The 26,328-nt window shown below is 38.5% G+C and overlaps 1 protein-coding gene across 1 annotated transcript in view; it reads right to left on the bottom strand.

The window, feature by feature from the left end:
* The window catches only part of EVC (EvC ciliary complex subunit 1), a 142,536-nt gene that overhangs the window by 65,662 nt on the left and 50,546 nt on the right, over window positions 1–26,328 (bottom strand). The window contains exons 9-11 of the mRNA XM_036762296.1: window positions 22,955–23,171; window positions 14,340–14,488; window positions 9,462–9,560 (exon numbers count right to left, since the gene is read on the bottom strand). Of these exons, the coding sequence (XP_036618191.1) occupies window positions 9,462–9,560; window positions 14,340–14,488; window positions 22,955–23,171 (465 nt within the window). The remainder of the gene's footprint in view (window positions 1–9,461; window positions 9,561–14,339; window positions 14,489–22,954; window positions 23,172–26,328) is intronic.

Here is a 26,328-nt window from a genome sequence, read left to right as displayed (position 1 = left end):
GCCTCAGTTTCCTCAACTGTAAAACTGAGATAATAATAGCACCTGCCGCACAGGGTTCATCTGAGATTGTACAAAAAGAGTTATCATATGTATAACACTTAGCACCGTGCCTGGCATATAGTAGGCATTTAACAAATGCTTATTCCCTTCCCTTCTGGAACAGTTAGTTGTGTGACATTAGGTAAATCGTTCCACTTTATGCCTCAATTCATTCACCCTTTTGATAGAGATGATGTCTGCTTTGTCTACCTCAAAGGGATATTGTGAGGACCAAATTAAAACGAATTTTTATTGCTGTTTAGTTGTTTTTTTAGTTGTGTCCATCTCTTCATGTTCCCTTTTGGGGTTTTCTTGGCAAAGATACTGGGGTTGTTTACCATTTAGTTCTCCAGATCATTTTATAGATGAGGAAACTGAGGCAAAGAGGGTTAAGTGACTTGCCAAGGGTCATACAGCTAATCTGAGGTTAGATTTGAATTCAGATCTTCCTGACTTCAGGCCTGTTACTCTATCCACTGTGCCACCTAGCTGCATCAAAGTGATATGGCAAATATTTATGAAGACTTGATAGACTTCAAGGAAATTATAGTCTAGCAGGGGAGAGAAGGCACTCCACCAAGAACTGTAGTGCCCCAGAGGAGAAGTGAATAGGAGAGGTCCCAACCAAGAATGGTGAGATGAACATCCAGTTTGAAAACATTAGGAAAGATTTTATGGAGTTGGTGGCATCTGATAATGGTAATGAAGGAAGGAAAGCATTTCACCAGGTGAAAATAACGGGTGTTTAAAGAGCTTTCAAATGTAAGTAGGGCACAATGGAGACAGCACTGGATTTAGTATGAAAAGACATCCTGGTTCTGATACTTGCAGAATGGCACTGTGTCAATCTCTTGATAAACCTTGATTTCCCCATCTATAAATTGGGGACAATAATACAGGGTTGTGGCGAACAAAGTCCGGGAGAAACAGGAGTGAGAATTAGCCTAACTACCATTAGTCCTCGAAAACAAAGATAATATAAAGGAAGATACAAAGCAATCATTAGAACGTAACAAAATCAGGAAATCACATTTTCTCCCCCTTTTGAAGCCAACTAAAGAAATGAAAAGGAGACGGGGATTCTTTTTCCCATGAACAATGTGACAATGGAAAGTAAAGCATTAAAATTACTACCACTATTAAATCACAACACATTATTTCTTTAGCTGAGCAAAACAACCTGTCATTTGATGTCTTTAGCAGGATAACACAAATACAAAAGTTAACATCTCATTAAATACTCCCTCATTTCCTCATTCTTCAGGAATATTTATTAACTCAAAACCACTAAAAGAAATATAAAAATTGACTCTTGCCCATCTCCAAAACGAATTTCTTTTTAAGGGAAATTTATGAACATTACCCATATCCCTCAAGCTCTCCATTGTGGTGTGACCCTGTTGAAAGCTATATCAGTGAAGGAGAGGCTCTGGAAGGTCCTTGCCCAAGCTGAAAAGGCCACAAGGCTGATGATGGACTGTGTCTATCATCTGAGCACCAGCCCATTTCAATGGAGAGAGGCTCATTACCATAGATGATCAATCTTTTGACCAAAATGACTCACAAAACTCTACCAAGGCATGGATTGTGCTGGATGGTGGTACTAAGGGTGGGACGTGAAAAAGGAAGAGTTTGATTTGGGTCAATTGAGAGAACAGCCACATAGATGAAATCATAAGCCTTCTGAAGTTTTGAATTAATTTCTATAGATTTTCCCTTTGCATTCTATTTCAGATAAATGCCAGAAATATTTATTTACCTTGCCAAGATATTAGGAGATACCCTGTTTTCCAGAGCTAAGGCCCAGTAAGTAAGCAGGGCCCTGAGCTTGGCATAACAACAATCCTTCACACTCACTTTCTGGGTGATCTCAGCCTCTGGCAAAATTAGATAATTATTGTATTGCTTTGACCAGCACCGGGTGTTCTCTGAGCTCGGATACTTTCTGGTCATGAAGCCCTGCTATGAATCAAATTTGCCATGTTGTTGCTGTTACCTTTCATTGTCAGGGCTACAGCTTACTGTACAAACATTGGTGTGAGTAATGAGATCTCCGCACGTTGTCTCGGGACCCCCACTAGGGTCAGTGCCCCAGCACATATGTCTAATCTGCCTCCTTGCTTACAAGCCATTTCCCTCATTTTGAAATTAAACTTCTGTTTGATTCCTGACTCTCCTGTCTCTAGTCTTCTCTGTTCAACTCAGGCCACCCACAGGCAGGTTTGGTCCATTTGACAGCCTCCGTACCCCTTTAGCTTACTCTGAAGAACACTGGACTTAGAATGAGGAGATCTGTGTTGATGCACTGGTTCAAACATGTATTAGCTATGTAAATATGGTGGATGTCACTTTTTTGAATCTCAGTTTCCTCATCTGTCAAACGGAGACACAGTTGACCCTTTTCCCCACCCAGGGTTGTTGTGAGAATAAAAGAAGCTAAGAATGCACTATTATTGGAGTTGTGAGCTGGTCCAGCTACTCTGGATAGCAATTTGGAACTGTGCTCCAAAAGCTATGGAGCTGTGCATGCCCTTGACCCAGTGTTATTAATATTAGGTCTATATCACAAAGAAATCAAAGAAAGAGGAAAAAAAAGATATATCTGTACAAAAAAATTCATAATGGCTCTTTTTGGGGGGACAAAGATCTGGAAACTGAGGAGATGCCCCTCAATTATGAATGGCTGAACAAGTTACAGCATATGAATGTGATGGAATATGATTTCTATGTAAAAGATGATGAAGGGGATGAATTCAGTAAAATGTCAGAAGACTGGTGCAGCAAAGTAAGCAAGAAAGTGAGGAGGCCAATTAATACAATAACTTCAATATTGTAAAGACAGACAACTTTGAAAGACTTAAGTACTCTAATCAAAGCAATGATCAACCATGATTCCAAAAGACTCAAGACAGAACTTGCTACTTCCTTCTCGACAAAGAGCTGATGGGGCCTAGGGAAAGATTCACACGCAGTTTTTGGCCGTGGCCAATGGGAAAATTTATTTTGTTTGATTATGAATACTTCTTACAATTATTTTGTTTTTCTTTCTTTTTCAAGTGGGTAGAGTGAGTAGGAGGGGGGAGAAGGTGGGTTTTCATGGATTAAAAAAATCCTAAAAAATAAATAAATTTCATGTTAAAAACATAAGATTTGGGAAGCAAAACTGGTTGAATAGAGGTATGGACAGAGCTTCTAAGAGGAAGGGAGTTCTAGTTTAATCTTGAAATAAACACGTTATCTTGAGCCTATTACAAATGTCCAATCAACAAAACTTAGTGACTGATCAAACACTGGGGACAAGGTAAAGTAGGAGTCAATCATGATGGAAGTTTTAAACCTCTCTTAGCAATAATAATAGAAATTGGACAATACACTTTGAAGTTGATGACTTAGGAAGGAGCTACAGCATAGTTAAAGGAATAATTGATTTGAAATCAAAGGAACAGAGTTTGAATCCTGGCTCTTCTACTTACTATTTGCCTGCCCTTGGGCATATCACTTACACCCTTTTGGACTCAGTTTTCTCATCTACAAAATGGACTAGATAATCTCCAACACCTCCAGTTATGACACAATTTGAGCCTCATTGAATGGTCACGAATATTTCAAAGATAAAACAGTTGGGCTTTGGTGACTTATTCAATATGGTAGGGTAAGGGAGGAGAGACAAACATGATTCAGAGTTTTTGAGGCAACTGGGGAGGATTAGTGGGATGGCTCCATTAACAGAAATATGGAAATAAGTTTGGGAAAAGAAGGTCTGGGTTACTGGATTCCTCAGAAAATGTCTGTAATGATTTCTGTCTGAAGGATAGATTGTTGGCCATCTTAGTGTGCCAAATACACTTTTCCAGTTATAAAGCAGCCCCTGATGCTATTAATGACCTACTGTGAAATGCCCAAGTCAGATATTCTTAAAACGTGACATAAGAACACCCTATCCCCATCAGTAGGCGAGCACAGATCAACCCTGGCATCTTAGGCCCTGAAAAGGCACAACAAATTTCTCTGAGTTCTAGGGAGCTTCTGTTGACCTTTAAGGAAATCTCAACACTTCCCTTGACAAGCTATTTAAGTACAGGATGACCTTTTCAATATCCATGATGCTTCTCTGCTCCATTTTATATGGAAAACTAGCTGAGTATTATTAGGATTTCTCAGTACTGACCTGTAAATTCAGGCCCACGTGCCTACTGCATTTGGAATGTTACAAACAAATCTTAGAAAACGTCACAGGTCTACCCTCTTGAGTAAATCCCTATGATTTTTCTTGATTGATATAATGGAATGAGCACTTCCCTAAGTCTCTGAAAATCTTAGGAACGAGTAATCTCTCCCTGTCCTTGACTTGTGCAGCTGGCTTTTGTGACCTCTCCCCTGTCCTTATCACCCTCTCCTGTCTGTTAGAGTTATTCATGTACATGTTTCATCCCCTCTACTGAAGCGAAAAGTCCACAAGAGAAGGAATCTGTCAATCTATAAGTATCTACTAGGTTATGAACTATATGTCAGATACTATTTTAGGCTCTGGCGATACAAGTATAAAAATCTGCGATGGGAAGGAATCACATCATTCTCATCTGTACCTCCCCCACTGCCTAGCACCGTGCCTGGCACATAATAGGTGTTCAACAGTGTTGGGTGCTTCGAACTAAAATGACAGCTAATACCACCATAATTTCTGACAATATAAACTTAACATATTTCAAGTAAACCTGCATGTTTGAGATAATGTTTTGGTTCTGATCATACCACTTACAGTAAGTTTTTAGGGAGATGTCATTAAGAAAATATCTGTTGTTAGAAACATTGGGTTTTTTCTGGGTAATTTGGCCCATATGTTTTGGTTCAGTCCTAAATGCCATCTTATCTTCCTCTGGTAAACATTAAAGTCATACTTTCTTCACATGCTGTACAGAATCATACTGAGGGCCATGGTGGTGGGGGGATGGTCTTGGAAGAAGTATCGCCACGTTTCACCTGTAGGATAGGTACCAGGAACACAGTTCAGAAGGTGGTGTCCATAGTGGCTCTCCAAGAATAATCAGAGGGCCCCAAAGAAAACCTAAGTGGTTCAGTCTGGTGTAGGGTAAAACTAATGTGTAAACTACTCAGGTGGATGCATATTTTCCTCAGGATGCTACTCCCTCAGTCCACAGTGCAAATCTTCCATATCTTAACCTGGCAAGAACCTTGATTTAGAGCTTAAAAGGACTCTAGAGATTATTTGGTCCAAACCCATCATTTTCTTTTTTTTTCTTTTTTTTAAATTAGATTTTTAAATTTAATTTATAACACTTAGTTCTACATGTTCTTGAGTTTCAAATTTTCTTCCCTTCCCTCCCCTCCCCCCTCGCCCCCAAAACAGCATGCAGTCCAATATAGATTCTACATAAACCTTCACATTAACCTTATTTATACAATAGTCAAGTTGCAAAAAAGAAATATATATATAGATATATAGATATATAGATATGTCTGGTCACTGGACCCAGATGGCTCCGGAGGAAAAAGTGAGGCTGGTGACTTTGCACAGCCCTGCCTCACTTAAATCCAATTCACTTGAAAGTCATGGCATTACCTTCCTGATGTCATGGTCCTCTTTGAGAATGAAGGACAAACAACAACGTGTCCTGCTAGCAACTTTCCCCTGTTTTTTTTGAGGGGGGGTATTGAAGCAATTCATGAATATATGTAGGTTCTCCAAAGGTTTTATGATTCTGCTGCCTTGGGTGTTTCACACTGAGGCAGATAGAAGTTACTGTCCAGGTCTTAGTAAATGGCCTTCATGAGCTGTTGTGGATAATAAAGGATGTTTACTGCATCACATTTAAACTGCTCCACTGAGAGCCTGGCAGGGGCCTAATGTGGTGCCCACTTTATAATCAAGCTCTTGTCACTAGATTACATCCTCAACACAGAAATTAGTCATCCTAAGCTTCTATCATCTTATATTTTCTTGGTATAATTTTTATCCAAGTTTCCAAATACAAGACAGTTAGCTTCAGTCTTCCTATTTGATGCCAGTCTCAGCTCAATGTTCATTTTCAGTACCTAAGACAGGGGTGGAGAACCTACAGCCTTGAGGCCACATGTGGTCCTCAAGGTCCTCGAGTGCAGCCCTTTAACTAACTTTTTGACCTTTTGACAAACTTTTCAAGGTTTGGATTCAGTTAAAGGGCCACACGTGGCCTCGAGGCCGCAGGTTCCCCATCCCTGGTCTAAGATATAGATATTGATAGATTTGAATTCAAGAGGTAGTCTTGAACATGCTGAATTGAGATCCTATCTGGGGGATTTATGCAAGGGCATGGACAAGGATGGTACAGAATAAGCAGGCCTGGGTGAGTTACAACCTACTCCTGAGGATGGAGAGCCCTTATATTGATATCCCAGATACTTCAAAGTTTGGAAGCAAAATGTGTTGTCTCAGAGTGATTTGTTCACCAAAGATGATGGCTTCAAACTTATATCTAAAACATTCTTTCTACTTTAATAATAGCCATCAAAAATCTTAACTGGACTGCAATCAAAATGACTCTTCATGCAGGGAGTATAGGGCTCACAAATGACCGCGGTAGTTTTCTGTGGTCAAAATACCTACTATAAAGTGATGAAGGTACCATTTAGAAAATGGTCCTTTTGATAACAATTGATAGAATTTTTGTAGCACTTTCATGTTGGTGAACTGCCTACCAAATATGACCTCATTTTATCTCCACTACAACCTTGGGAGTCAGATACTATTATTAATTCTCTTTTAACAGACAAGGAACCTGAGGGAGACAGAGGTTAGGTGACTTGCCCAGAGCCAAACAGCAAGTAAGTTTCTGAGGAAAGACTTGAACTCAGGTCTTCAGGTTCAGTACTTTATCCACTGTGCCACCTATGTGTCTTCTGCTGTGGGCTGAAGAATTCTGAGTGGATGCATGATACAGTAGTAAGAATACATTATTTACAGTTAGGAGACCTGGGTTTAAGTCTTGACTCTAACACTTCCTAGCTGTGTGGCCTTGGACAAGTCATTCATTCCATTTCTTTGTCTGTAATAAGGAGACCATAATATAAGGACGCCCTGTCTGTAAACTGGCACACTATACTAGACACATAAGAGTTGCCATTATCCTATGAAGCAGCTTTATTTAAAAATGCCAGCTTTAGTAATTGGGGGAATGGGGAAAGGGATGCATTTGTATGTAATGGCAAGCAAAGTGGGACTTTTTGTCTTTTGTTTTGGAGTGCTTCTCAGCACTAAGAGCACTAAGCTCTATCACATCTTTTATGACTCAAAATAGATAAAAGATGGGTAGTCAGCATGCCCTTCCAAAAGAGATCATGAAAGCAGGTGATTTCCTCAATCTGGGCACGCAGAAGAAACCCATTTTGAGGGCCCTAAGGGCTTCCAATGAAATGACAAAATGGGTCCAAGCAAACATGTCAAGTCTAATTTGAGTAGACAAGTTGACTCATGCTTTTGTACACACTTCCCACAAGACACCTACGCAGATGTACAAACATGCAAGTACACCTTGTTTCTTCTTTTCACATCAACACCTTGTTCTTACAAAGTGCATTTCCAAATACCTTCTTCCTATATATAGACACACGTAATCCATCACTCACTCACATGGGGTACTTTCTGTATTCCTCTTTTTATGTTAAAATATGCATTTTATATTAAAACAAAGTTTCAGAGATGTAGGGTGGTGCATTGGAAAGAAGCGAGGACTGGCAATAAGAAGTCTAAGAACAGTGTCCTCAATATCTCAGTCCCTAGGTCTATTATTCCCTTGTCCATTTCCTTTGATGATACTGTCTCTGTTTCCTCCTCTGTAAAACTGATATAATATCCACTGCCTTGTTTAACTCACTGATGAGTTACAGTTTCGTACATATGAATGTCAATCACTGTTACTACTTTCATAACTCATGGTGCCACAGAAGAGGAGTCCGGGTTCTTAATGGCTATGTCCGTGAAGTGCAAGTTCTGGAAGATCCTACCAAGCTGGCAGAGCAGGAAAGATTTGAAGCAAGTAAATGGCCAAAGACTAAATGCCTATTTCTAAAGGACCAGCCTCACATGCTTTGTAAAAACTCATCACTACAGAGTTGGTCAGTGGGTAATGATTTCTTTTTTGACCATGGCCCTTCATAAAGATGGTACATAGAGAAGATATGAAATGTAGCAGAGGAAGGTGTACTTAACCTGTGGTGAATCATAGATCTTGGGAAGTAATAGAAAGAAGCTGGGTGGTGCAGCAGATAGAGCACCAGCCCTGGAATCAGGAGGATCTGATTTTGAATCAAACCTCAGACACTCACTATCTGTGTGAGCTTGGAGCTGAGGCTTTATAGGAGCTAAGTATTCCAAGATAATTTTTTTAAGGGGAAAGAATCTTCTAGGCATGGGAATAACCTGTGCAAAAGCTATGTATAGGAAATAATAAACAGGCCAATTTGGCTGGAATGTAGGAGGGGTGTACTGCAGCCAGCTCAAACTGGCTCAGGAAGCCGATAATTAAATTTTCAGTGTGAGGATTTACACCTGGGAAATCAGCAAATGCTACAGGGCTTGATTTATTGGTTTGCTGATTTCCAGACTTAGTAAAGTGTCAGAGAAAAATGTTAATAAAGCAGATTAAAATTAAATGTGTATCATGTGTATTTTTTTTTCCAGGAGTGTTGGTTGTTGAAAATTTAACAGCATACGTATGCCCAGGAACATAGACTATGTAAGGGGAAATGGTGAAATCAATTTGGGAAGGTGTGTTATAACAAAACTGTTTGGAGCCAGATAAAGAATATGACACTCAAGAGATCTTCAATCTGGCCTGGAGCCACAGAAACCTGCATGATTCATTACTGACCTCACCGGGCATTCCAAGGAAAAGTATCTGCTTTTTATGAGTAGAGCTAATATTTAAAGACTGACAGCATGAAAGAAAGTATAAGAAGCATTTCCCCATCTCTGGATGCTCTCGATGTAATCATCATTAGCACCATTGGCATTTCCTGTTTCCATTACATGTCACGCATCCTTACCCATTCACTTTCTCTATTATCTGACTGTATTTACCGATCACTCTGTTCTTTTGGTACTTCCTTTTTTATAAACTTTTCATTAAAAAGCATTCTCCTCATTACAACCCTAGAAGGTATAGAACGGAAGCATTACTAATCTATGAGTATCAGGATAATGAGGTTCACAGAGGTTATGTGACTTGCTCATGTGGCCACTGGGCTAAAATATATCAAAGCAGAGACTCGAATCTAGGTTTCCTGAATCCAAGTCCTAAGCACTTCCCCCACTTTACTACACTACCTTTTAAAAGAAGATTTTTTTGTGGAGGGGGAGGAGGGGAAGAATATTGGTGTCACCTGAATACAAATTCAAACAATTTTCTCCTATATCACTAATTTACCTGGCATAGATCAGTGACTGCTTCAGTAGTTTTAAAGTCATCCTCCTCTTCAAGATCATAACGAGTTAATCTCTGCTTTTCCAGGACTTCATGATAAGCCTGAAATTAATATGAAAATACATTTCTGTTTTCAATTTCAGAAATATGGCACTGTTTGTTTTTTCTTATAGACTTCTCTTCCCAAGAATGCAAAACATTTACACAATGCTTCTCTAAACTGTATACATTTATCTTTGGCTCTGAGAACTGTTAGGTTTCAGTTGGGTAGCAGGGATCAATTGAAAGAACCCTTCTCAGAACCACAAGGGGAAGGGACAATAAGTCATTATAAGTCTATCCAAAGGTTGGACATTCACAGGGTCTGCTTAGGAATGAACATGCCTCTGTTTGCTGTGTCTATGTCTTTACGTTCTAGATAGAAAACTTTTGGGTATCATGTAACACAATGAAAGTATGGCATCAGGAGATGGTGGTTCAAATTCTAGTTCCAACATTGACTAACCATGTACGACCATGATCAAGTCATTTGACATAGTTTCCTTATCTGTAAAATTGCCAGAATTCTACTTGAACTATCTTCCGCACAGGTATGCCATAACAAAAGTGGTTCTGTAAGCTTAAAACATCATAAAAATGAGAATGATAATTATTACTGTCTGTATCTAGATTTTACTCTTGCTGATTCCCTGAAAAATATGAAATTTGTCTCTACTTTGTATGCTGACTTGCCTGCAAATAGTCACAGAATTGCAAAGTGGGAATGAACCCCAGAGGTTCACTCCCATGTAGTCAAAACCATATCTGAATAAAAATCCCTTCTGCAGCATAAAAAACAAGTGGCCATTCAGCCTTTGCTTGAAGATTTATCTCCTGAGGCAAACCATTGCATTTTTGGAGAACTCTAATCAATAAAAAAATCCTTATATAAAATCCAAATCTGCCTTTTTTGGGTTCCAAATACTACCCCAAAGTCTAGTCAATACTTTATAAAGATAACTGTATTACCTTTGGGAGGACAGACAATATGGTACAACATTGTTGTTGCTGTTTGTCCTTAGTTCTTGGAGAGAGCCATGACATCAGGGAGGTGATGCTATGGCTTGCAAGTGAGTTGGATTTTAGTGAGGGAGGGCTGTGCAAAGTCACCAACCTCACTTCTACTCAGGATCCATCTGGGTCCAGTGGTAAGATATAGATCAGGATGACTGGAGATGGCCCCAGTGTTACATTGGATAGGGCACTGAATGTAAATCCTGAGCTCCTGGATTTAAGCTCTAGGTCTGCTGTTTACTACTAGTATGACCTTTGATTTGTCACTTCATCTGTAAAATTAGAGCACTGAACTAAATGGGCAAAGATCTCCTTCAGCTCTGATATTCCAGGGGCTCTTTTTTAATATTCAACATCCTGGATGTTGCAAGGTCTCTTTTAATTCTGCTTTTCTATATTGTATGTTAACAGGTCCTTGGTGCCCTAATAGTTCATGCTGTACATTAGAAAGTCACCTGCAGATCAGTTTAGGCATTACCTTCTAGCACCAATACTCTGTTCTTTGTCAGAAGATACTTTTAGCCCTTTCAATTGACATTCTATTTTTGAAAGTCCTCTCCAGGTTTGACATTCTCTGCTTCGAAGACCACCAAACCATCACAACAGATAAATAAAACATGATGATATATCCCACTTGCCTTTCACAAGGTCAATAAACAGTTGCTAATCTGAATTCTTCCCCTATAAAGGCCAGGTTTACTTGAGACCTTGTGATAGTCAAAGGTAGCTTTAATGCAGAGTCATTGCATTAGCTAACCCCCCAAATGAAATTACAAACCTGGCAATGAAATACCAACAGGAAAATTGCAAAAGGAGGAGAGGGACTTGAGAGTCAATCTGCATTGAATACACACAGTTTATTTGTTTTAACTACAATCGAGTCATGTTATAAAACTTGAGTTGTTAGAGTATTTGGAGTGTCTGTGTGTGGGGGGGGGGGTCAGGGAAGAAACAAATACTTTAAGTGAGTGTTCTTGGGGCTAGTCATGATTCTCTTGCATTATTTCTGTTCTTGAAAGTGAAGGATGGATTTAAAAATAACTCAGGAGGTCAGTGGCACGCTAGCAGTGATCAAAGTAGCAGTGCTCTCAGCATGCCATGCTCTGTCTTGCTATAAGCAGTACCTGGTTATTAGGAGAGAGAGGCTGTATTCTACACTCTGATATCGATCAAGTATTAAGAAAGACACTTTGGATTTCAAAAAGTATTCACATCTTTTTGCAGTAAGGAATGCAGTCAGGGGAGGAACAGGGGTTTGACTCATAGTATCATAGAATTTTGGTCAGAAAAGCCCCTCAATTGCTCTAGTCCAAGTTATACCCATTCTGTTGTTTTCTTTTTTTTTCTGGAGGAGGGAAGGTAGGACAATTGGGGTTAAGTGACCTGCCCAAGGTCACACAGTTAGTAAGTGTGTCAAGTGTCTGAGGCTGGATTTGAACTCAGGTCCTCCTGACTCCAGGGCCAGTGTTCTACTAACTGCACCAGCTAGCTTCCCCCAAGTTATACCTCTAGGGAAAAAAATTTCCTTTATGATATACCCAACAAAAGATCGGATAATTTCTGCGTGAAGATCTTGAGTGAGGGGGAGCTCACCACTGCCAGAAACAGTCAGTTCTACTTTTGGGTATCTCTAATTGTTAGGAGGTTTTTCCTAAATTTATTTCTCTGTACCTTCTACCTGCTGTTAGTGCTTCAGACTTCTGGGGCTGCACAGAACAAATCTAATCAACCCTTCACACACTTGAAGATAGCTCTTATGTTCCCCTGACTCCACTCTTCTCTGAAGTAAACATCCCTACTTCCTTCAAAAGCTCTTCACCATTCTGGCTGACCTCCCTCATGTGAGTAGAGGAGCCTGAGAGAAGGCAGAGTACTTCAAGACACTGACAGATGAAATAACCAATTTCACTTCACAGGATCATAGGATTATAAGATTTTAGAAGAGAAAGGACCTCAGAGGTCATCTGATCCAGTAATATCAAACTAAAATAGAAGTGGGGGCCAATAAACCATACATAACAATCCCTATGGGCTGCATATTGATTTAATCATGCATTTTTATATTTCTTTTCTATTAATTGATTTATTTTGTTAAATATTTCCCAATTATATTGAATTCCATTTTGGGCTGCCCTTTGTTGTACTGTTGGCCATGTATTTGATACCTCTGAACTAATCCACAATGCCGTTTCTCCCATTTAGTAGATAAGGAAACAGGTTAATATAGGGAAAATGACTTTTCCAAGGTTAGACAGATGGTAAAGGGCAGATCTGGGATTTGCAGCTAGGTCCCTTGTTCCAAATCCAGTGTACTTTATATTAAATAGGCCATCTTATAAAGATGGCTGGAATCAATCTATTCACTAAAAGCCTAGATTTTAACTACCTTCATAGCCACACATAAGGAGGCATTGAGAATACTGCTGAGCAAAGTTAGAGATCACTTAGATCAGTCTCTAAGTCCATGATTGAAAAGAAGTTGCCAGTCTTCATTGATAGGTGGAATTTCCTAACCTCAGTCCCCTTCCATGTGACTTCAATGTCATTAAATTGTATCTCAACCCCAGGTATAACTATATTGGATACTTTGTAAGAAGCAGCAAATATCTGTGTGATCTTGGAGGTCCCAGACATAGGTCAATGACCCTAGCATCAATAAAAGTAGAATTATCTAACCTTAAGCTCCTCCTTTGGTAGGTGTCTGAGTTAGTCACTGGTTGTCCTCCATGCCTGGAATGCTCTTCTTCCTCATTTTTGCTGCCTGGCTTCATTGGCATCTTTCAAGTCCCAACTAAAATCCTGCCTTCTATAGTCAGCCTTTCCCAATTCCCTTTAATTCTAGTTCCTGTGCTCTGTTATTTCCAATCTATCCCATAAATAGTTTGTTTGTACATAGTTATTTGTGTGTTGTCTCTCCCATTCAGCTGTGATGACATCTGTGAGAGCAGAAGCCTTTCTTTTGCCTTCCTTTGTATACCTAGCAGTTAACACAGTTCTTGGCACACAGCAGGATCTTAATAAATATTTACTGACTGACTGGTATAATGGCACAAGGTGGGTTATGGAATAATAGTATGTCAGAGTTGAAAGGGATCTTAGAACAAAGAATTTTAGTACTGGAAGAGACTGTAAAGCATAGCCTGTCATACAGAACAGACCTCAGAACATGGAATGCTAAGGCTGGAAGGAACCTTGTCAATTATCTAGTTCAGCGCTGTCCAAAATGCAGCCCATTGGCCCTATGCGGGCTGCCCACAAGCATAGAAATTTACATAAATGCTTTAGTAAATGAAGGCCAGCTACTGCAGAGCTCTCACTAAGATGGCAAATCAAACCATATTGTCTATTGTTTCAATAAAAACTTAAGATTGGACGGCGCCAATCCAGTTCAAATCCCTAGCTCACCTATGATTCCAAACCTGGTAAGTGGCTCTATCTATCTATATCACTATCTATATATCACTATCACTATCTATATATAATATATTAATTTATATAAAATATAACATTATTTAATAATATATGATATGAAATAATATTTTAATAGAAAAAGCACGAGTGGCTGGATGACATCCTAAGTTTATTTTGTTGAGGTGCATACTCTCCATTCCATGGAAACTCTAAAGAACACAGCATAAACATTATTCTGCTAAATGTTCAGCTGTGAACAAATAATGAAAAAGAGTCCAGAGACATTTGGTGGCCCTGTCAGAGGGGTGTCATTCTTGATTGCCCATGGCCCCAACGGATTCAGGTCGGCGAGGCTACACCACTCGGCTTGATTGACAATGAATACAATTTTTCAAGAAGTCACTAGGAGGACATTACCTTAAGTACCTCATCAGGGTCAGTTATCTTTTGTGCTTTTCCAAGGAGGCATACTCTCTCTTCTTTGTGAGCCAATGTCATCTTTTCTATCATCGCCTCCCGGTGAGACAGAGAAGTCTTGATTAGGTCCTTACCTCGCTGAACAAATTCTGAAACATAATTGTCTTATGTTACCAGTTTGGAAAGAAATACCAAACCTCAAAAAGGGAAAGGCAACAATGATACGGGTGATAACAGTAAGAATGATCTTTCAGTGGCTAATTCTGTTAAAGTCAGAGGCGCTAAGAAATTGTAACTGGAGTGTTGATTTTTTTTTGAGTTTTGTCTTCTAAATGTTTAGGAATCATAGGATTTTGCAGCTGCCAACGTATTCATTCATTTTAATTTAATTTAAATTTAATTTAAAGGAGGTGACAGGCCCAGAGAGGTAAAGTCACTTGTCCAAGGTAATATAATCTGTTGGAGGTATAGCCAGGAAGAGAACCTGTCCAGTGTTCTTTATAAGGTGCCATGCTGTTTGTGCAACCTCATATTCTATTTCCAAAATTATTTTTTCATCTCTGTGTTATGAGAAATTGCTTTTCAGTGGGGAGAATATGTGACAGTTTTTCTAGGCTAATTCTGTTTTTCCCTTAATGGATTCTGTAGTAAGATTATAATTATTTTTGGTGTAATCAGTGAATTGTTTATTTTCATCATCTGTTTTTGCTCCACTGTCACTCTGGTAACCCTGGGTGAGATATAACATCTCTCAGCCCTGGTGTTAGATTATTTTATAGAATACATATTTCAACCTCAATGATTTGGAGGAGGAGGAAAAAAGGGAAAAATCATAGAATCGTAAAGTTGGGAGGGGGGAGTCAGAGGTCATCTGGTCCAGAGGTGTTAAGCCCATGGCCCATAGGCTGCATAGGGCCAGAAACATACCCAAACCAGATAAAAATGTAATTGGGAGATATTTAGCAAAATAAATAAAAACGCAATAAAACAGATTAAATTACACTTTAAAACTAAGTCAATATGTGGCCCACAGGGAACCTCATGTATAGAGTTTTTAGCCCCATTTCTATTTGAGCTCAAAACTACTTATCTAGTCCAACCTGTACCTAAACAGGAATGCCTTCAATAATATCCCTGACGACTGGTCATCCAGACTTCTCTTAAAAGGACAATCAGTGATGGGGAATTTTCCACCTTCTGAGGTAGCCCAGTTTAGCTCTAACAGGGACATTTTATCTTACATCAAGCCTAAATCTGCCTCATACAACTCCTATCCACTGTTGCTAGCTCTGTCTTCTTGGGCAAGCAGAATGAGCCTAATCTTTTTTTTTTCTAAAATGAGAATGTTTGTGTAATAACTGCATACAGTAATTATTTCCTGCTCTGATTTAAGATTTAGATCTTCTGTTCTCCAGACTAACCTTTTGGCGTTCCTCAATTCTATATTCCTCCAGATTTCAGAATATCCTGGTTGGGCTCATCTGGACACACCCTCATTTGTCAATGTTCTTCGCTAAGTGTGTTGTCCAAAACTGAACGTGGTAACCCAAATAGGGTCTGACCAGATTGGACTAAGGCTTTCTCATTTTATTATTGAGCTCTGCCCTCCTCCCCTTTTCTGCCTCTATATTAAGCATTTCCTAAACATACCTTGTTTTCTCAACTTGATTATAAAGGCATAGCAGATTCAGAAGATATATATATATATATATATATAGATAGATAGATAGATAAATGTATATATATGTAAAACATAGACTCTGCCTTTATAATCCTTTGTTAATTCTATGCATTTATTTAATGTATATAAAATCATTCTTGAAGAAAGCGTCCCTAGTTTTCACCAGATTGATAAAGCAACCCACGCCACACACAACAGCCCCTGCTTTAGACACTGTGAGGAACGCAGGGGAATAATAAGAGCTCACATTTCTATAGGACCTTTAGATTCAGAAAGTGCTTTCTTCAAAACAAGTCAGTGAGGTAGGTCATCCAGCTATTATAACCTCCATTTTACAAATGACAGAAAATGGCTCCCCTCATGATGAGTCTATTCACTCACAGCCACATAGGCAGTGTAAGAGCCGGGATCAGAATCAGGGTCTCCCTACTCCACCCTCAGTGCTCCTCCTACTATACCAAGGTGCTTTTAAAGAGAAGAAAATAATGTGGTCTTCTACGGCCAAAAGTTTAAGTACAAAAGCTCAATATACAAGAAACGATTAAAGAACAGCATACGATACTCCCTGTGTGCGTTAGTTCAACAATTGTTTGTCAACTGTCTATGTAAAATAAATAAATAAATAGACAAGTAAATGGATGTGTGAATGAATGAATATATGATTAAACAAGTAAATAGATGACAGATGGCTAGATATATAAATAGATGTGTGAATAAATGAATGGATGCATGAATAAACAGGCAAATAAGTAAATAAATGACAGATAGATGGATAGACGAAAGAAGTGACTCTATGTAAGTCCCCATGTTTGTATGCCTTGTGGATGTTGGCAACATGAACCAAAATGAGCCCTTGGTTGAATTGATGCACGCAGGGGTCACAGTCTGGTAGAGGGGAAAGATGTATGTGCAGATAATTAGAATACAAATTAAATTATGATAAGTGCACAGAAAATAGACAAATAAAATGTTCTCAGAGTTATGATGAGGGGAGGAGCCAGTGGGGAGGAGAGAAAAAAAGCAGTGGATTGGGGAGTCAGGAGACACAGGTTCAAATCCTCACTCTGCCACTGCCTGTGTGACATTGCACAAGTCATCTGATACTTCTGGGCCTTAACTGCTTCATTAGAGGCAGACAGGTGGTACAGTGAGTAGAGTGCTGGACCTGGAGCCAGGAAGACCTGAGTTCAAGTTGTGCCTCAGACTCTTAGTTGCTTTGTGACCCTGGACAAGTCACTTTACCTTTCCTCATCTGTAAAGGAAGGAAAGAAGGCAACAAGGATGTACTAAGCACCCACACTGTGCCAAGTTCTTTACAAATATTTCACTTGATCTTCATAATAACCCTGGGACGTAGGTGCTATTATTATCCCCATTTTACAGCTCAGGAAACCAAGGCAGGCAGTGGAGAGGGGGAATAATAGCACCTACTTCCCAAGGTTATTATGGAGATTACACGAGATAATATTTACAAAGTACTTTGCAAACCTTAAAGTCCTATATAAATGCTAGTACTATTTTTATTAATAAAGAGGCTGGACTAGATAATTTCTAAAAACGTCTTTCAGCTCTCATCATTGGTTATATGATGATTATGCTTCTAGCTGGGAAGGGTGAGATGAATGGAAGAAGCAAAGGCTCCAAGGGGGAGAGAGAACACGGGCTTGTTCTTGAAAAAGACAAAAAAGATTTCAATAGGTAGAAATGAGGTAAATAAGTGAGGAAAACAGAAGAGAAAAGAGGTCATGGGGATTGTGAGAATATAGTATTCTGGGTAGTAAAGCCTGTAAGGATAAGTGGAGGTCGGAACAATGATGAGTCAGAGAAGTCAGGAAAGGGTCCCTAAAACATGAACAAGGTGAATTTGGGAGCCAGGAAAAAGAGAAGCAACACTTCCCTAGTTGTTTCTCCTTTGTGCCTAAATGGACAGGATGTTGTGTTAAGAGAGAGGAATTTGACAAGGTCTGTTGTAGCCCCTGAGGCCAGATGGAGGAGCCGCAGGTGCAAGTGGGAATTGCAAAGAAGCATATTTTGGCTAGATATAAGAAGAAATTCCAAACAATTAGAGCTATCCCATGGTAGAATGAAAGAGGAGGGTTTCCCTTCATTGACAGTCTACCAGTGGAGGCTGGATGACCCTATATTGAGGATATTATAGAGAGGCTTCCTTCTCAGGTAGAGATTGAACAAGTAGAAACTGCACCCTGTGATCCCTTCTGCCTCTGACCTTCTGTGATTCTGGGGGTGGATACAGACCCTAGAACAGGAACCAAGGAGCAGTGATTCTTAATTAAAAGGAATGAATCAAACCAGATGCATAAACCACTAGCTTCCACTAAAGTTCATTCTTATGAATAACTGTGCTCTTTTGGCATTGTTGATAAATAGCTGGTTATAGATTGGCTTGTATGATTTATGGGGCAATTAAGACTTTTTTACTCAGGCAATTATCAAGCTAAGGTCACATCACACTTGATAGCAGCAGAACCCTTCTCTAATAGGACTCCCAACCATAAGCGACAAATAGCACTAGTCTGGAAATAGTTTGTGAAACATATAAAAAGTAAGGCAGTATGATGTAGCAGGAAGGAATATTGGACTTAGGAGGCAGAAAACCCAAATTTGAATTCTGACTCTGATGCTTATTAGTTATGAGGATTTAGGAAAATCATTAGTGCTTTCTGAGCCTCTGTTTTCTCATCTGTAAAATGGATAAATGAGACTTTTACCACACACTTATTAGTTTCTCTGGTGTTTATTGTTGGAAGGGACCTTCAGGATAACCCAGTTCAGTTGATTCATTGCATCGAGAAAGAAACTGAGGCCTGGGGGAAGTAAAGTGACTGGCTGGTCATGTCACAAGCAGCAGAGCTGGGATTCAAATTTAGGCCATTTAGCTATAAATCTTTCCAGTATATCATACAACCACACAGGATTACTGGGAACAAAATGTTTTATAACCCATAAAGTGCTGGCGACATGTAAGTCATTACCAAGGGCTGTGGTGCAATGGTGAGAGGAGGCGGATTTGACGTCAAAGAACTCACAGTGCAATCTTGATTCTGCTACTTACTGTCTACTGGCCCTACTGGCCTTGGGCAAGTCTATTTCCCTTTCTGGGCCTTAGCTTCCTCCTCCGGGAAATGAAGATCTAAATCCAACTCTAAATCCTCTGATCTATTATTATTAATAATAACAGAAATCATCATTCATATTCAATAAGCTTAATTTTCATTTTACTCTTCAGACAAGACTGTCAGATGTATGATCTTGTCTGATCTTCACGACACTAACACTGCAGTTAGCGCAAATATTATTATCATTCTCTAGTTACATAGGACGTGATACATGACAGAACAAGTAGCCAAGAAGAAGCTGGGTCATCATGGAGATCTTTTAAGATCAAGTCTCTTTCTGCCCAAAGATGCTAGGGATGGTATTCTAATCCACCAAAGACAGTAAAACCCCATGGTGGACTTTTGTGTGCATTTAGGGGGAGCAAGAGAGGAGAAAGAACGAGAGAAGAGAGAGAGAAGTAAAAGAGAGGGTAGGAAAGAAAGACGGAATAAAAACAGGGGAGAAGGAAGGCGATGGCTCTGTCCTGCAGCTGCTCCTCTTGATGCACCGTATTTCAGCTGAGGCAGGATTCATTAAAGTGACAAACAATTTGCTTCTTGCTGGGAATAAACAAGATTAAGTACCATGCAATTCACAAACAGGGAGTGCTGCACAAAGACAGCAGCAGCAAGCTGACATATTCCTTTTATCAGCTTAATTCGCTTGTGCAAACCTACCATACAGGCTGTGCTTTTAACCTAAATCAGCCTCGTAGAAAACCTGAGAGTGGCCTGTAATCAAGATCTCAGTAAGAGAAGAAAAAAAGTGACAATTATGAAAGAGATGATGATACCATAGTTCCAATTTGGAACTATGCCCGAGGGACGATCAAACCATGCATACACTTTGAGCCAGCAATGCCACTACTAAGTCTGTATCCAAAAGAGATTTTAAGAGGGGGTGAGGGGAAGACCTACATGTGCAAAAATATTTACAGCATCTCTTTTTGTGGTGGCAAAGAAATGGAAATCGAGGGGATGCCTATCAATTGGGAAATGGTTGAGCAAAGTGTGGTATATGAATGTAAGGGAATACTATTGTGCTATAAGAAATAATGAGCAGGCAGATTTCAGAAAAACCTGGAAAGACTCACATGAATGGATGCAAAGTGAATTGAGCAGAACCAGGAGAATATTGTACACAGCAACATCAAGATTGTATGATGATCAACTACAACTGACTTAGCTTTTCTCAGCAATACAATGACCCAAGAAAACTCCAAAAGACTCAGGATAGAAAATGCTATCCACATCCAGATAAAGAACTGATAAAATCTGAATGCAGATTGAAGTGCATGGTTTTCCTTTATTTTTTTCATATTTTTTCCTTTTGTTCTGTTTCTTCTTATACAACATGACTAATATGGAAATGTTTTACATGATTGCACATATGTAACATATCAGATTGCTTACCATCTCAGTGAGGAAGGAGGGAAGGAAGAAAATTTGGAACTCAAAATTTTATATTAAAAATGAATGTTAAAAATTGTCTTTACATGTAATTGGAAAAAATACTATTTAAAGGGAAAAAAAAGACCTGGCTTTCACAGTAAATACATGTATCTACATATGTCTGTATCTATATATATTTATATATGTGTATGTATATGTGTGTATATATATATATACACATACACATACATATATATACACAGATACACACATATGTATAGATATAATATACACACATTTATCACAGTATTTTTGCACAATAATTTTCCAGTATGCTTGGTTTAGTGGAGAGAGACCTGGCAAGTGAGAAAGATTTTAGTTCAAGTTCTGATCTAAACTGCCTATATAATACTGGGGAATTCATTCAAACTCCCAAAGGCCTAGGCAATTTTCTAAGACTACAAGTTGTAGAGTAGGTACAGACCTGTATTGGTAGAGGGACCTGACTCACTGGAAGTTCCCTATATCAATGAAATCACAGGTCATGTACCATTCCATATCATACCTATACATCCTCCCCCTCCCCCCACCAAAACAGGATTCATTTTAAGGAGGTTGCTTAAAGTCATCCCATATGCTTTACTTATAATTTGAATATATGAATAACTGATCTTCCTGCTTCACAGGACATTGCAAAGAAAGGCCTATGGAAACTTTAAAGTGCTATTATAAATGTGACCTGCTGCAATATTTAAAAATACATTATTTGGATTAATATTTGAAAAGTGGGAGGGTCTGATATTTTTTTGATGTGGATCAATCTTCCATTGACTCAGCTTTCAAACCTACTCAGATTTACTAGATAGCCTTCAAGAACTTCTATTGACCCTACTAGTAATTAGTCTCTCTCTCTCTCCTCTCTTTTTTTCTCTCTCTCTCTCTTCTCTCTCTCTCTCTCTCTCTCTCTCTCCACCCCCCCCTCCCTTTCCCTCTCCCTCTTCCCCACTTGGACCCATTCTCAAAGCCCTTACTACTTAGTAGGACCTGCTATGGATGATGTTCCACTGGCAAAGCCTTTGAGGATGTTGGGTCAGCTTCACACTACAATGAAGCATGAGAAGAAAAATGCCATAACTTTATATAGGAAAATGAAAAAACGATGCTGTACATTGCCCTGTGACCCATCTAAGTGATGACTGTTGTATGAGCACAGAAGGACATTATGACTTCACTATCTAGTCAAGGACACAGTAGTAATTTAATGGTATAAAGTAAAGATTGGGGTCAAAACAGAGACAACAATAATAAAAAAGGAGTGGGATTGCATGGGGAGGTACATGGGTGAGGAGAGTTGTTCCTTGACTGATTTGGAGTTGGCCTTTAGAAAATAACATATGTATTTTGAGAAATAACATACTTCATACAAGCAAGGAGCTGCAAATATGAATACATGTTCAGAAATTCTAACTGAAAGGCAAAAATAATTCATTTGATAAAAAAAGAAAACTATCGTATGAGACATTTGTATTTAAAATTGAAATGAATTAAAATTAATTTTTTTGTGACACCTCTGCTCAGATGTAATAAGCTATAGCTTGGAGGACTGCAGAGTCAGGCTTAGAAACCACTGGACTGGGACAAGAGCAAATGGTTCCAACAAAATAGTCTGTATTATAATACTCGTGTGAAGAAATTTCTCTATTATTTAGTTTTGAAATTAGTCCACCCAAACTACACTTGAAATATATTTATTTGAGAAATAAAATGTCCTAGCCTCTTTCTGGGGACATGTAAGAAGCAGTATGGCAACAGAAAAGTTGGTTGTAAAAGCCCCAGAAGCTGAAGAGCTTAAGGAGTACGCTTAAACTATTTATCGATTTTGTTTTTATGAGTTTATCTACTGAGCCTTCATTAAACATGCAGCGAAGAGTGTTGGTTTCCCTTCACTGAAGATCTTCAGGTAAGGCCACTTGTCATGAATGTTTTAAAAACGATTCCTGTTGGTTGGACAAATGGCCTCTGGGGTTCAGTCCAATTCCGTGTTTCTGCGATCCTTGACAAAGTGGTCAACAATGAATATATATCTAAACAATTCAAATAACAGATATGATTATACTATTTTAAACAGGGATTTAAGATGACAGAGAAAAGATCTTGGAATCCATGTAACAGATAATAGGAAGCAACTAAACATAGTAAAATGACATAAAGAAACTGGATATTTTAAGAAGAGGTTTTGCTTTACCCATATTGAGATTACCAGGATTGCACTCTTACACCAATCAGTAGATGTATCACCCCAACATAGAAATAACTACGTTTCCCTCTCAGTTTGAAAATACATGACTAATTTTTGAGTTGTATTCATGTTTTATCACAACAAAATCATCACTGTTTCAGAGACCAGACAAATCTAAGCCACTTACCACTATTATAACGCTCTACTTCTTCCCAGAAGGCTTTGTGCAATTGTGTTAGCATCTCTTCCTTCTGTCTTACTGAGAGTTTCCCTGCAATGGTTAACGACTCCAGTGCTCGGGAAATCACAGTCAACCAACACTTGGTCTCTTCCTGAATTTGTAATTTTAAGGAGCTGATCATTTTGGCCATGTATTCCCAACCCACTGTTCTCTCTTGAATGTCCTAGAAATAAAAAGAAAGATATACCATGAAATTGAACAAAAATGTTTATGAGACGACTTTGAGATATAACTTGGCAAAATGGTAGCTGGAATTGGGAGCTGGGAAGATCTAAGTTCAAATCTCAACTCAAAATTTTACTAGCTACATGACCCTAGCCAAATAATGTCACTTTTCTGAGCCTTAATTTACCTGTAAAATTGAGATAACAACATCTATAATAAGAACAGGGTTATCGTGAGGATGAAATGACATGATATATTGAAGTGTTTTGCAAACTTGAAAGCACTAGGGATATGTAAGCTATTATGATGATGATTATTTTAAAATTTATTGGCATCTAGTCTGTTTATATCTGAAATTCTTAAAGCAACCACCACAGTAAATGTGTATTAAGTGCCTGTTTTGTGCAGAGCACAGCACTATATGTTGAGTGGGATACAAAGTTAAGTCATGGCTTTTAACCCCAAGAAGCTTCCAGTCTCACAGATAAATGTAAAACATACAAAGGAAACCACATATACAATACTACCAGGCAAGTAAAATAGGGTGGTGCAAAAAAAGTATTACACGAAATATTTGAGGGAATATTATAGGATTCTAGATCTTGGAGGGACTCAAGAAGAAACTAAAAACCAAATGTATGAACTAGTTTGCCCTAGATCACAAAGATAGTAATCAGCCAAGCTAAGACATAAAGCCAGGTCTTCCAAGTCCAAGACTACTGCTTAATCTACACTACAACTCTCTCCTGCCGACTCATGGGTTATCAGTATTTGCTTCATGGAGCAGGTGTTTCTGGAGGTAGCCATAAAAAGTGGGCATGAATTCAGCTGCAAAAAAAGGGAAACAAATGGAGGGTATTCCAGACTGAGGGAACAGAATGAGTCAACGTACCGAGGTAGGAGAGAACAAAGCACATTTAGGGTACAAAAAGGAGTCTGCATTGGCTAGTATTCATTTTGAGGGAAAGGAAGGGAAGGGAAGGAAAATAAACCTAGGAAGGTGATGTAAAATCCATATGTACAAAATATTTATAATAGTCTTTATGGAAGTAGCAAAGAACTAGAAGGAAAATAGGTGCCCAAAGTGGGTAGGGGAATAGCTGAATGAATAGGAATATATGGATGTAATTTAATATTATTGAATTTTATGAAATGATAAATATGAAGAATTCAGAAAAAGTTGGGAAGACTTGAATGAAATGATGCAAAGCAAAGTAAGAACCAGAAAAATAACTGGTGCAAGGATTTCAATGTTATAAAGAAAAACATTGTGGAATTTCAAAACTCTGATCAAGGGAGTGACTAATTATAGAGACAGCATGGTACAGCAGAAGGAGCACTGGATTTGGAACCATGGAACACAGGTTCAAATCCTGGCCTACCATTAACTACTTGTGTGACCTTGGATAAATCATATTGTCTCCCTAGAACTCAGTTTCCCAGTTTGTAAAATGAGAAAGTTTGACTGGATGACCTCTAAGGATCCCACTGGCTCTAAATCTGTAATTGTGTAACTTCAGAGGACTTATGATGAAGGAAGCCTCCCACCTCTTGGCAGAGAGCTGATGACTAAGTGAACATAGATGCGCATTGTCAGGCATTGCTAATGCATTGATTTGTTTTGCTTTTTTGTACTTATTTGTTAAAGGGGAGATTCATTTTGAAAGTCATCTTGAGGTGAGTATAATGTTAAGAAAAAGAGGGTAATTAAAATAAAAGCAAGGCAAAGGTAAAATTTGGAGAATTTTAATATTTCATAAATAAATACTTAATCCCTTTAAACACAGAAGAATTTGAAAGAAAGATGTTCAAAGGATAAATCCATTGTCTTCATTCATCAAAGGGTATCAGGCTGATGAGATCCATTCTATTCTCCTGAGACACTCAGTCTATCTTTTCCAGGAAATCACTTTTTTAAAAAAATTATTCTGAACTTAAGAAATAAAACAAGCATTTCTATAACAGAGTAGAATGAAAACAAAAAGATGATTGTACATGATACTGCAAATCTATTAAGTACAACTTGCTATTCTTTTTAAATCTATAATAAAGTTATCATGTAACTTTCCTTTATTTCTTATTTTTTCCTCCTTTTTTCTTTTCTTCCCTTCTCTTCCCCCCTACTATAAACAGTAGCATAAACTCTCTTAGAGACCACTCCTTTCAAGGGTTTTTCTTGTAGCCCACCTAGTAGGCAGAAGAAAAATGCCCCATTAGACAGAGCAATAGGGCATAATTTAAGAATTTATTTTAGGCCAGAAATTCAGCATCTGGATGTATTTTCCTAACTAATAATTTGTTTGAAGAAATGTTGGAAAATGTCTGTGGAGTATATCACATTATCTAAAGTTTTACTTCGCTTTGTAAGAGCATTTTTTTAATTCAAGTAGATAGAGATGGCCTGAATGTTACACTTTTACCTGTAATGTCACAAAGTGCATATGCAGCCTTAAAAACCAGTATCTGAGATCAGTTGCCCTGATCAGGGGTGCTCACTTAGATAGTGGTCACAAACAAAGAGAGAAGAGTTCCCGTTTGAGAATTTCTGGTCTCTGATAAAATGAGCTGCTGCTTGCTCACACTTTAATCTTACCCTCTTCTGGCTTACGTATGGAAGGAACGAATGATTTTCTGCCTCTGCTGCAGACACAATGAAACTTATTTGCCATAGGATTTTGGAGAAATCATTTCATCTTTCTTGGTCCCAGTTTCCTCATGTGTAAAATGAAAAAGCTGCCTGTCCCTTTCAGTTGTGGTACGATGGAAAGAAAATTTAAAATAAATCTAGAATAAAAGGAACTGATTAAAGTGACAATTCACCCATCAGGACTACTATATTTAGAGCTAAAAGGAGCATTGAAGGTCAAGTCCAATCCTCTCAATTTATAGAAGAGGAAACTGAGGGTCAGAGAGGATACTCCACTTATTCAAGATCATTCAGGAAATAAGTGGCAGAATTGTGAATTGAACCCATGTCTTCTAACCCTAAATTAATCACTCTTTCTAATATACCATACTGTCTGTGTGATAAAAGAAAACTGTGCATTGTGGCTGTAAGCATGCCATAATGTATAATAATTGCTAACATTTATAAAGCATTTACTATGTGCCAGGCACTATGCTAAGCACTTCACAATCATTACTTCACTGATCTT

The sequence above is a fragment of the Trichosurus vulpecula genome, chromosome 6 (genome assembly GCF_011100635.1).
Source record: "Trichosurus vulpecula isolate mTriVul1 chromosome 6, mTriVul1.pri, whole genome shotgun sequence".
Lineage (NCBI taxonomy): Eukaryota > Metazoa > Chordata > Mammalia > Diprotodontia > Phalangeridae > Trichosurus > Trichosurus vulpecula.
Note: the sequence above shows the minus strand (reverse complement) of the source record. Positions and strands in the feature narration are given on the sequence as shown.